This window comes from Rhamphochromis sp. 'chilingali' (genome assembly GCF_963969265.1).
Source record: "Rhamphochromis sp. 'chilingali' genome assembly, chromosome: 17".
NCBI classification, from domain to species: Eukaryota; Metazoa; Chordata; class Actinopteri; order Cichliformes; family Cichlidae; genus Rhamphochromis; species Rhamphochromis sp. 'chilingali'.
Window position 1 is genome coordinate 31,019,413 of NC_137944.1, and position 13,378 is coordinate 31,032,790.

General features: G+C 36.8%; 2 protein-coding genes across 2 annotated transcripts; both read left to right on the plus strand.

The window, feature by feature from the left end:
- Positions 1-472: 472 nt before the first annotated feature.
- Positions 473-3,885, plus strand: LOC308384442 (class I histocompatibility antigen, F10 alpha chain-like; the record flags this gene model as incomplete). Its single annotated transcript, XM_080863009.1, has 2 exons — positions 473-764; positions 3,563-3,885. Coding segments are annotated over 2 exons (615 nt in total), but the record flags the coding sequence as incomplete, so codon positions are not given.
- Positions 2,323-7,330, plus strand: LOC308384992 (hereditary hemochromatosis protein-like). Its single transcript, XM_080863702.1, has 6 exons — positions 2,323-3,618; positions 5,458-5,760; positions 6,446-6,541; positions 6,775-6,792; positions 6,936-6,987; positions 7,160-7,330. Exons 2-5 carry the CDS (start codon positions 5,544-5,546, stop codon positions 6,953-6,955), a joined length of 351 nt encoding a protein of 116 aa, XP_080719828.1. The 5' UTR covers positions 2,323-3,618; positions 5,458-5,543; the 3' UTR covers positions 6,956-6,987; positions 7,160-7,330.
- Positions 7,331-13,378: the final 6,048 nt, after the last annotated feature.

The following is a 13,378-nucleotide window of genomic DNA, read 5'->3' on the forward strand; positions in this document are numbered from 1 at the left end:
ACAATCAACAATACAAAACTTAACAGTGTGGCTATCCTCTGGATGTGTTCACTTAATTTTAATGATAATCTCTATCAGTTTTATTTATTTTTTTATTCCACTTGTTTTCCACTGAATTACTGGTTCATTAGTTAGCTAATATAAACTAATGTAAGCAGCAACCGACCAACCAACTCAGTGATGTCACGTTCTGTGCTGGCAAAAAGGTACAGCTAAACATGATCCAAAAAGTTTAACTTTAAGCGCTTATTGCTTAAATCCAGCTCCACAGACAGTTACATCTATGTCAGTTTTTAAGAACTCCGTGATGAAAATTAGTCTTTATATGTGCAGTTTTATATCCACTTTAACAACAAAAGAATATGTGTGTTGTCTGAAATGTTTCTCAGAGTGTTTGAATGCATCTTGTTGCATTTTTACCAGCTGAATGGTAATTATTAGTCAGAAATATTTAAGTACAAATTTAACTTGAAGGCAACTTGCTTTTTGTTTGTTTGTTTCAGAGCGACACACTATGACATACATTGAGACTGCAGCCACTGGTTGGAATGAATCTCCTGAGTTAACTGAAGTCATATTTGTAAATGGTCAGGAGTTTGTGCATTATAAGAGCAGCTTGAAGAAGATGGTACCCAAGACTGAGTGGATTGAGAAAACTGTAGATCCTGAATATTGGGAAAGAGAGAGACAGAGAAACATACGCAATGAGCAAGCGATCAAAGCACACGTCGTCTGGCTAATGGAGCGTTTGAATCAGACTAGCGGTGAGTAAAAAACACTGAAACCTAAAGATCTTCCTGAGATAAAATAACTTTTTTGGTGATTTCCTTTCCCTTTTGGAGCTAAATGAGGCCACTTAAACACATGAGATATCAATGGAAAGCACATGATGTCCTCTATTAAGAGCATCAGGACTTAGTGGGGCAGCTCAAATAAGTAAAACAATATAGATCAAAAACAAATGTCCATTGGAGAGGACATAAATAGACAGGCTGATTCTTAGGAAGATATAATGTTATGTAGTGCTGATGTGTGTGCATATGTGTGTGTGTTTGTGTGTGTACACAATCCACACTTCCTGATTTTTTTGTTTTTGCATATTCTTCACACTTACATGTTTCACATCATCAAGCAAATTTTAATATTAAACAAAGATAAGCCGAGCAAATACAACTGCAGTTTTAATGATGATTTCATATATTAAGGGGGGAAAAAGCTACGACCCTGAAAAAGTCATTGTCTCCTAAACTGGATAACTGGTTGTGCAATCCTTGGCAGGAAGGAGGGGATTTGATGAGAATGTAGTGATTCTGATTTTATCATTGATATCACTTATCAGTTCAGTTCCTTATCGATTCTCATGGGTTCTCAAAGATATTCCAGTCATACAAATTCATCGCAGGCTGTGTGGTGAACTGTTTGTGCATGTTCGAGGTATTTGACCTATTTGTTGTGATCAGAGTTGTGGTCATTATTTAAAAAGTAATGTATTACACATATTACACAGTAATGCAGTACATTATTTAATTACTCACAGAAGTAATTTGTTATACTACTTGTTACAGTCCATTCGTGTTACTCTGTAAAATGTTCTGAAACATGCTGTCATATAATAATCAGTTAATAGTATAAACCTATAGGTTACAGTCACACACCAACACAAATCACTATCCTAATGACAACACACACGTGATCTTTGTCTTAGTAATTTGGGCATGAACACAAAGTAAAGATGAAAACCAGCACACAGCGACTTCAAAGTGATCATCACAGTGATTCTGCTAAAGATGAACGGGTAGAAAACGGGGCTGCAGTCTGACTGCTCACCAGTTTGTTAACTGTTGAAGTTCAGGGTCTGGCTGAGTTCTGCATTCAGCTTTAACATCTTGGACAGCTTAGCGTTAGCATGCTGTCTGGCTAGCTTAGCATTAGCATGGTGTCCATGCAGATGCTTGCAAAGAGCTGAAATTGTGTTAGCAGCATAATGCAGTTGTTTCTGTCCTGGAGGCAGTTTGCACTTTACCATCGCACACCTCCTTTTGTGCAAAAAAAAAAAAAAGATTGTCCATATCCATTCTGCAGGCTGCCATTTTCTTCCTCCTACACACTGAAATCAGCTGATTGTAGCACAAGTGCAAATGAAACCAACAGGCAGGATCAATAGGCAAGCTGACCAACAAATCCAAATTGGATTACTGGGAACCAGTGTTCTTGATTCCCATCCCTAAATGGCAGCAAGGACTGGAATCAATCATTTGTTTGTTGCTCAGTCACATTGGAGGGGTTTTGAGCACAAATGACCTCTTTAAGCATCTCAATCAGATTTAAGTCCAAACTTTGATTAGACCACTCTAAAACCTTCCTTTAGTTATTTGTTTTGTTTTGTTTTAGCCATTCAGTGGTAGACTTACTGGTATGTTTTAGATCAGTGTCCACCTGTGTAACCCAAGTGTGATTTCAGGGCATGTTCTATGTTCTATGATTGATGGGTTTGTTGTGAATTTTCACTGGTGCAGCCATAGCATGAATTTGAAAATTCAGCTAAATTTTGATATTATAATGTTAACACAAAGGTGATGAGAGTTAAGGGTCTCTGTGGCAGAGGTGGCAAAAGTACAGACATTCAGTACTTAAGTAGAAGTACAGATACGAGTGTTAAAAATACTCCAGTAAAAGTAAAAACGTAAAGACTGTGAAATGTACTTAAAGTAAGAAAGTAAAAAAGCAGGTCTTTGGAGAACATTTCTATTTTTGTGCAAAGCTACCTGAACATTGTGTTATATTAATGTAATAATAAAATAATATTAATAAATGAGAAACAAACTTTAGTTTAAATTTTAATTCTAATAAATGCACTTAGCTTGAATGAGTCAAGTAAAAAATGAGCAGAGAAAAAGAAGAAAAATTTAAAAATATCTCTATTTTCTGTTCTTACATTGTAGAGGATGACTTTGCCTCCAAGCAGGAAAAAGAGTAGCGACTGGGTTAAAATGGGATTTAGCAGGTGGCAAAACCCTAAAATTGGTTGTGGTGGCTGTAGGAATGCAGCTAAGATAATGATGGGAAAGAAAAAGGTTTGCTGCTGGGTTCCTTTGACCCAGACCACAGTGAATAGTCTTTATACACAGTTAATTAAAGCAAGCCCTAAAAAGTTAATTCTGTTCATCTGGAAGAAATGTTTCTTCCACGGAAAACACTGAAATAATTTCATCACCTGGCTGATTGAGTATGCATCAAAACAATTAAAGCAAACGTTAGAGTGTCCAGTTGCCAAGAACATGCTCTCTCAGAGGTGTTTTGAGTGTCTTGTGGACTAAATAGCAGCTCCAGAAACACTGATTTGATGTGCTGACTTCATAAAAAGGATGTGTTTTGTTGTGTGTCTTTGATTATTCCCTACATAGGGTAGCTCAGTGCTTTTTTGTCTATATTAAAAACACTGAGGCTCTCTTAACATTGAATAAAAAGGACTGCTTCTTTACAACAGTTTGAGGGTTGCTGTCTGCTGAACAGCATCTAAAGATAGAATATCTCTCATTTACTACAGTTCTTTATCTTTCAGGTGTTCACATTTTGCAGTGGATGTACGGCTGTGAGTGGAACGAAGACACAGAAGAGGTGACTGGATTTGAGATACTTGGTTATGATGGAAGAGATCACGTTGCATTTGACCTGAAGACAGAGACATATATTGCTTCAGCACCTCAGGCTGTTATAACCAAACATAACTGGGACAGAGACAAAACTCGCATATTATACAAGAAGTACTTCCTCACACAGGAGTGTGTTGACAAACTGAAGAACTTTGTGAACTCTGGGAGGAAATCTCTGATGAAAACAGGTAAAATCACCAGATTTAGAGCAATGGACACAATATTCATATGACTCAATGTCGGTGTCCATAATAATTTAAAAAAAAAGTTTTCTAATGTTTCTCATCACCTCTCTTCACTATATATTTACCACTGTGTTTTGTTTTTTACATTCATGGCTTTTTTTTTCTTTGTTTTTCTACTAACGTCATCTTAGTCCTTGCTATTAAGATTCTTAGTTTCATTTCATGCTTTTATTTTCAGTTTCCATCTCTTCCTTATTACTCTGCACTCTCGTGATACACTGGTGAGCTGTCCACCTCTTACACATTGACAGCTAGGATCGGCTCCAGGGTTGCAGAGCAGCTTATGTTGGATAAAATGTCATGGTCCTGGATCTTTGACCCAGAAGGTCTTTCAAATTCTGTTTATTATTAAATGTCTTCAGTTTGATTCTTAGTCGGCTTTTTTTAAGTTTTCATCTTTGTGTGTGTTACACTGTGTTTCAGTGGAGCGGTCCCTCGGACCCTCCAGCGAAGGCGGATGAAGGCTGGAGCGGTCCCACAGACCCTCCAGCGAAGGCAGATGAAGGCTGGAGCGGTCCCTCGGACCCTCCAGCGGAGACGGACGGCTGAAGCGAAGGCAGACGAAGCTGATGACGGCTGGAGCGGCCCCACCGACCCTCCAGCAGACGACGAAGGCTGGAGCGGTCCCACGGACCATCCAGCGAAGGCGGATGAAGGCTGGAGTGGTCCCTCGGACCCTTCAGCGAAGGCGAATGAAGGCTGGAGCGGTCCCACGGACCCTCCAGCAGACGACAAAGGCTGGGGCGGTCCCCGGACCCCCCAGCGAAGGCAATCCCGGACGAGCCCCCATATGTTACACCCCGGCCTAGGCAACCGGAGTGCAACACGAAAAAAAGTAAAAATAAAGAAAAAAAAACACACAAAAAACCCCACTAAAGCTCACCACCAAAATCCCAAAACGAAAGTATCGACAAATCTATTTAAAGCTATTTACAACAAACTATTTATTTACAACAAAACACCAAACTATTTACAACACGGGGGAGATCGCGACCATGACACACTGAAACACAGGGTTTAAATACATAGAGGGAGCAATCAGGAAAATGGACAACAGGAGGGAAACACAGCTGGGGCAAATTAGAACTGACGAGACAGGGAAACGTAAACTGAAAACACTAAGATAACACAGACTTTCAAAGTAAAACAGGAAACACATAACAGTCACGCCAAAAACAACACACCGACAACACCGAAACGTAACAGTGTGTTTCCTTCATGTTTTCTACCCTGAATTTAGTTCCAGTTTCTGTTGTGTTTATTGTTTATCGTCTTGTACTGTTTCTGGGAACTCTTTATTCCTTACTAATTTTTGGTGTCCTCGTTGTATTCTTAGTACTCTTTCTTTTTTTCCCTTCTTAGGCTCTTATCAGCCTAAATTAAGAACTTGTCTGAACATTACACTTTCTAGTATGAACTTTGTGGACACACTTGGCTTCTGGCAGCCTATCTATCCATCATATCTAGGGTGTTCCTTGTCTTTTTCCCTATGACAACAGAAACAGTAATATAAAAGTACAGTTAATAAGACATAAACTAAAAACCTCTTTACTCTTTAGTTCCTCCCTCAGTGTCTCTCCTCCAGAAGACGCCCTCCTCTCCCCTCAGCTGCCACGCTACGGGATTTTTTCCTAACGTAGCTGAGATGTTCTGGAGGAAAGATGGAGAGGAGCTTCATGAGGGTGTGCACAAAGGAGAGATCCTCCCCAACAATGATGAGACCTTCCAGATGAGTGTTGATCTGAAACTTTCATCAGTCAAACCTGAAGACTGGGAGAGGCACGAATGTGTGTTTCAGTTCAGTGGTGTCAACAAGGAGATCGTCACCAAACTGGACAAAACAAAAATCAAGACCAATACAGGTAAGACTGAATTCAAAGGGAGATTATTAATCTTTAAAAATATATTTATCTTTCTTCTGGCCTGTTTTGTTATTCCATGTACACTGTAACCTGTCATCACCACAGTGGTTCAGTAAATGGTCACAAAAACTAATCAGCCATTTAATTACAATCTGATTTAAATAAATAATTTCAGAGTTAATGGGACAAAAGGTCAAGATCCAAAAATATATACACAGCTTTATTTTTTAATTCTCACTATGCATTTTGGAAAAATGTTATTTTTATTTTTTACATTTTAGTATTTTCACAGTATGTTTCTCATCAAGTTCACAAAAATCATCCTAAACTGTGCACAGGTTAGATCTGATGCTGTTATTTTAAATAAAGGATTAAACTTTCCATGATGTTTATTTATAACTTGTTTTCTCACAGCATGTAAAAACATAAATATATGCAGTATTGTAACACAGTTTTCACTGGGTCAGTCATTATGATGTATCTGCTGAGAATCAAACAGTAACTGTGATTCAGTTATTCTGACTAAACTCATCCTAAAACTCATTATTCACTGATCTACACTGAGAATATATCAGGTTGTTTAAGTCCTGCAATACTTTTAAAATAATCAAAGGACTAATGTAATGAACATAGTCTGATTACTCACTGGTCAGTGAGAGAAATATTGTAAATATTGTGGTTTCAGGTCCTTCAGGGTTTCATGTTGGTGGTGTTATCGGAGGTCTTGCGGTTCTTCTCCTGGCCGTCTGTATCGGAATCTATTTCAAGTTACGAGGAAATGGTAATGAGCAAAATATATTTTTATGCTTTATGAATGATATTCATGTGAAATATTTACTAATATATTATTATTCTAATAAATTAATATACTTCATGCCCTGTTCCTATGATATAAAAAAAAACATAAATTGGGAATATTTAATAATTTAGATAGCACTTACTAATTAAATTATGTAAAATACTTATTGTCTGATTAATTTCTAAATAAATAACTGTGGTAATGTCTGTTTTCAGGGTTTAATCGTGCAAACTGTAAGTATTTTTAAGATGTGTTTAAAGATATTTGGATGTTATTTGTGTACTGAATATAAAAAGACTTGTAGAGTCACTGACGTCAGCTTGACAGAAATAACTAATGTTGTTATTCATCTGAAAATATAATTCTTCTTTTTAAGCTTCTGATACTGTGACTTGAAGATTCAGACTCAAAAGTAATTAAATCCTAATGTAAGTACAGCACACCAAACTACACTATTTAATATCATCTCTAAAAACTTTTAAATATTATTTATTATTATATAAATGTCTATAAATCTAAAATAAATGTTCCAAATCCAAAAAGTATGAAGTAAAAAATGAATGACTGCATTAAACAGACTCAATATTTCTGTTCTGACAGGAGAGCAGTAAAGAGTAGACAACCATCTCTGAACTGAGGAAGGACCAAAGGGTGCAGCTGTGATTGCAGCCCCGACTCTCTGTGAATGGTGCTCATGACTACAGATCAAAGGTCATGACTTAATTGCAATCATAAAACTGACCTCATGGCCCATTGCTAGTCAGTGGTGCTAATTCCAGTCATTATGCAAATGTTCTGTTTATAAGGTTATAAGTTTACAAGTCCCTTGAATGAGCGACGAAACGTTTCTCCCACTGAAAGCGCTACGTCCAGATGAACAGAATCAGTCATTTTGTGTTTTTCACTCAGAAATTGCAACATTCACAGATGTAGATCCCAAATTATTTAAACACAAGGACATTTTTGGGACATTTGTCTATGATGAGAAGCTGGTTTCTTTTTTTTTTTATGCTTCTTTTGTCATTTTGTTTTGGTTCTGTTATAATTTATAAACTTTATAATGTTATCTTTTATAAGAAGAGTTTCTTTTCAAGAACGTTCTCCTCCAAATTAATTTATTTGACACATTTTGTTAAGCTCTGTGATTACAGACATCATAGAGCTGGGATTATTAATGAACTCCTTGCACAATGTATGATATTCAGAACTTGTACAGATTTTATATATAAAATCATTCGTAGAACAGTAAACAGTGGAGGGATTCTATGTTATATTTATTTATTTAATTATTATTATTTAATAATTTTATCAGGCAACTGAGGACATGTTTAAACTGAATCCTACTGACTGAGATTCTTTTAGACCACAGTGGTGTAATTTTTTGTCATATCTCACAGTTTTTCCCTTTTAAAAAAATCATTAAATTTTTCTAATGATTTTGTCACATCGTTGTTTTCTGCATCTACTTTGGTTAGTCCTTTAAAAAATATAACGTTTTCGGGGTTTCAACGAATTCCAGTCAAAAGCATCCAATTCCACTTGTGCAATTTTAATAAATGAAACTTCATTCACTTAATATTTGCCATGAGTCCTACATGAAAGAACTCAGACATTTTAAAGAGCAAAACTCTTGGAGGCCGTCGTTCATACTAGAAGTTCGGTGGAGACGTCACTGGATCTACTTTAGACAGCTGCTCTGTGTGCTGGATGTTTCACATGAAGAGCAGATGCTGCAACAACGCAGGTTGTAATCCAAGAAACATTGATCCTCCTGGAAGTTAGAAAACTCCACCTGCTGATGTGACTGTCCAACAACTGGCTTAAAGGTCTTCTCAAAAGAAGTGTTAACTTTACATGACCATGCCCCAAGGAAGGCATGAATCAAGCTGTATGATATAACTATAGTGTGTGTTTAGCCGCAGCTGTTCTTAGTTGTTTCTGCTCCACACACAATCATGTAGCTTTAGCTTTGCCAGCAGATTGTTGTCAGGTTTGTTCCTGGTGGGAGCTGGTCTGCAGTGTACTGAAAAGTCAAACTACTGTTTTTTTGATTAGCTTTTATTTAAGCATGGATAATATAACTCCAATTTTAAATGTGACCACAAAAAGATGTTGGTGCAAGTTATGGCGACTTTACTAGGCTGAGAAACCCAAATAAACATTTCAGAGAGAGCAAAAACGCACAAGTGGCCAAATCAATAATCCGGTGCATTATTAAAAAGGGCATGCTGGAGAGATTATATCTCTCGGCTGACCTGGGAACGCCTTGGAACGCCCCAGGATAAGCTAGAGGAGGTGGCTGGGGAGAGCGAGGTCTGGGCTTCTCTGCTTAGGCTGCTGACCCCGCGACCCGGCCCCGGATAAAGTGGAAGAAGATGGATGGATTATTAAAAAGAATGAATGCACTGACCAGCTCGGCAACAACAAAAGGCCTGAAAGACCACAGAAGACAACTAAAGTGAATGATGGCAGAATTATTTACATGGTTACAAGAAAGAAGCCAGTAACACTTGATGAGTATGTATGTCATTGACATGGTCTACAGTCATGAGAACCATTATTTAATGTAAATACAGAGAGTTTACAACATGGTACAAAACACTGGTTACACTCAAGAACAGGAAGACTTTCCCAGAAAACATCTAAAACGGCGTACACAGAAATGTAAACAATAAAATGAATTAATAAATAAATCATTAAAAAAATGAAACAAATGTTATAACAATGATGGGAAATGAAGAGCTTGGAAAAGAAAAACAGCTCATGATTGAAAGCACAGCAACTACCGCTAGTGTTTACTGATGATGTGACTGCTCACAGAAACAGCACCATTAAATCTGAAGAGTCCAGGTCTATGATCTCTGCTCGGTTCACCAAAGGCTGCGAAACTGATTGTGCCTCAATACAAACAGACAGTAACCCAATGTTACAGCTCCATAATCCAAACTACATCTTATCACTGATATATATGCATATACATTTTTTAAAATGACCTTTTGTGATTCCCATTGCGTTTCCACCAGGTATTATATTTAAACTCTTTTTACATTTTCTTCTCATTCCTGTTAATGTGCTGTGTTCATGTAAGCTTTACATCAAAGTGCACTCCTAAAAATTTAAATGACATGCAGATAGATGAAGCAATCTTTGCTTATATGTTTCCTTTTTACATACATGATTTTGTTTTATTTTCTATGGAGAGCTGAAATCCTCATGTAGTAGCCCATATTTGTACCTACTTCACTGCTTCTTGCAGCTGCTTTTAAACAATCTGCACACTTCTTCCTCTCTTCCTGATGAGTGTATCATCTGCAAAAGCTGACTTTCCTATATGCCTGAAGGGATTTGATCAAAGATATATTTAGGGGTAAGAAAACACTTAAAGACAAAGCTTACTTTTATATTCAGCAGTACTACAATCCCATTGCTAGATGGCGCCATCTGACAAACCAAACCCAGCAGCACATTGTGGAGAAACCTACTCTTAAAAATAAAAGAAGTCCTGCAGCAGAGCTTAATGATAGTCTTTGATGCTCATTCAGGTTTATGTGCAGAATTTGTGGTTTAATCATGAAAAGTGGGATTATAGCTTGAAGTGAGTTCATATGAGAGGCAGCAAGTTGTGAGAAAGAGTCTGTGAGGACAGAGGTGAGATGAGGACAAGAGAAACAGAAATAACAGAAAGTCTTAAAATCCAACATTATATTTAAATTTTTATATGTAAATACATAATATTCAGTCGTAGACCTTCGGTTTAGGCAATAATACTTAAATATTGATCTTTATTTGTTTTTATACATAAAAAAATTCAACATTTCTGATTTTAGGAATTGATCGTTTCCTTATTTTATCATTGCAGCAACGTTGCAGAAAGAGAAGGACACACGGCTATTCCAGCTGATTTTGCTGGAATAGGTTTCCAGATGAATTTGTGGTGGATGAATAATTGTATCTGGATTACTTGGGGAAGTTATTTGTATATGAGTGTAAACATGAGCATAATTTAAATTACTTTTAAAATAGCATTAGTAAGAATGTGATTAAGTATAAATAACTTCAGAAAATATGTGATAACAGCTGTGAAGCAAATAGACGGCCTACAGTGAGGTAGTGGTTAAAGACGAGGCCCACAGACTACACACCACTAGCTCTTTGTTTCTGAGGTCATTCTGCCTGATAGGTTTCACTTTCGAGAGAAAACCTTATTTCCCTTTTTTTGCCTGGTTACTGTTAAGATGCAGCCAGCTTTGAATTCCTATTGGTCAGAGAGGAGCTACTGCGCATGCGGCAGTTTTATTTTGAGTGTGGTGGAATCTAAACAACAAACAGACATTTTTTCCTTCTTTGTTACAGTCAGGTGTATTAACACCACCCACTGAATTCTGCTGCTGACTCACATCTCAAAAATCCAAATCTTATAAATGAGAGCGAGAGAGAGATAAATAGAAATGTTTTTTAATTGGATGTTGTGGCAAATCCTACTCAAAAAACAAATAAAAAATATCAGACGAGGACAAGAGAAACAGAACTAGTAAAAAGTCTTAAAATCCAAAACTTTATTTTTATATTCCAAATGTATAATATTATGTCTGTAACCCTTGGATTCAGACAATAATACTTAAATATTGTGGTTTTATGTGTTTTCATACATAGTTCTACATTGCTAAAGTTTTTCTGATGTTAATCATTATTAGCTTCATTTCTTTATCATTGCAGCAATGTTGCAAAACCAGGAAGACAAAAAGCCTTGACGACCTGGCGCTTAAATTAGATAACAGCCTCTTTGTTTGTGTGCCAACGCTTGCAAATCAAACCAGATCCAGCTTCATAAACACAAAAACGAAACCTAACAGAGTCATCACGTGGTTTCTCAGAACAGCACAGATGGATGTGCTGTTTGAGTCCAGTGGAGGCGCTCTAACACCGTGAATGATCAGAAGATTTGCTGAAGTTTTCCGCTGGAGCTTCAACTTATGTCATTTCTTTGTTTGCAAGTCACAGCCCAGAAGAGCATCAGCTGGGTGTGTCACAGTGACAACACACACCAGTATCTGTGTGAGGGTGATGCTGTGTGAATCTAAGTTTAGGAAGGTAACAAAGATACACAAACTCATGCTTCAGAAGGGTGTTGTGTTTTTATAACCTCTCAAAATAAAAACAAGAAATGCATCATAACTCTGTCTGATTTTAGGTGGATTCCTTTGTTCTGGTGTGAAAACAATATACTTCTTCCCACTTTAAAGACAGGAGAAATTAAAGAATGACAGAAGTTGTAAGTTTACATATGTTGGCAAATGAAAAGATAAAGAGGAAACTCTCAAATTTAAAAGATGTGATGTTGCTGGAAGCTAAATGAGATCACTCACTTTGTTCATTTGTTCTTTGACATTTCACATTCTCTGAATTCATTTGAAAAACCTGCTCGTTTTCTCTACATAGTTAAAGCTCTAGTTCATCATCGTCATGTTATAATGCTGAAAACAACCTCTGTAATCTGGTTAAACTGGTTACTTTGCTGCTTTTCTGAGATTAAATATGATAATCTCTGAATATTGGGCACCTTTACTCTGACTGCTTTCTGATTGCAGCATTTAGTGTCTAACCTTACCCAAAGTTATTAAGTGTATACGTTTTTCATCACTACGTGTTTTTCTCTGGTCTGTCTATCCCAATATTTTAGAAATAAAATCTTTTCTTTTTTGCTTTGGTTTTTATATTTGACAGCTTTGTTGACTTTTCTAGACTTTAAATCATATTATAAGCTCATGAAATACAACAGTTACAAGCATATTACACCTCTGAGTATGTTCTAGTTAAAGAGTCAGCATTATCTGATCTTGACCTCTTCTCATGTTTTCAGTGTGCAGGCTTTCATGTCACAAACTCTCAGGTTACACAGAGGTGGTGACCCCTGTGGTTGGCCAAGCTTTAAACTGCTGAACTGTATTTGATGGACCTCAACCACATAACGCAGTATTAATACTGCTTACAAATCAATAACCTCTTACAACTTAATTTATGATAAATATAAATCTTTTACTTATGTTGGTGCTTTGTGACTTTTATTTAAGCGTGATTTTGACTGCAAGACTTTTACCTGTAAAAACGTGTTTTTACTTTGGTTTATTGTTGGATGCTAGTTTGTGGAACAATTCTTTTACACTTCTTTCACTTTGACTTGATCCCAAAAACGCGCATTTTAGGTTAACTGGTGATTAAATGAAGCATAGGTGTGGATGTGAGAGTGTATGGTTTGCTCTTTCTCTCTCTCTGGGCGAGACCTGTTAGGGTGTACCTTATCTCTTGTCCCAAATCAGGTGGAATAGGTTGCAAGCTAAATTTGTGGGTGGATGAATAATTGTATCTGGATTACTCTGGGAACTCAAGGTTAATTGCATAGTTGTGTAAACATGAGCATAATTTAAACTACTTTTAAAATGGCATTAGTAAGAATATGATTAAGTACAAATAACTGCAGAAAATATGTGATAACAACTGTGACACAAATATACATGATTTGTATGTGTCTTTAATCCCTGCGTCACTTTAGGTCTCTGATCAAAATCACAGATTAGGCGCTACTAGCTCTTTGTTTCTGTCATTCTCCACTTTCCAAAATAAATTAGTAAATAAATAAACCTCGGTTCTCTCATTTTGCCTGGTTACTGGTGAGGCGCATCCAGCTTTGAATTCCTATTGGTCAGAGAGGAGTCACTGCGCGTGCGGACTCAGAGGCTGTAGTTTCATTTTGTGGCAAAATTCAAACAATAAACGGTTGTATTCATTTTTTCTTCTTATACTGCAAGTATTGAATTGAAA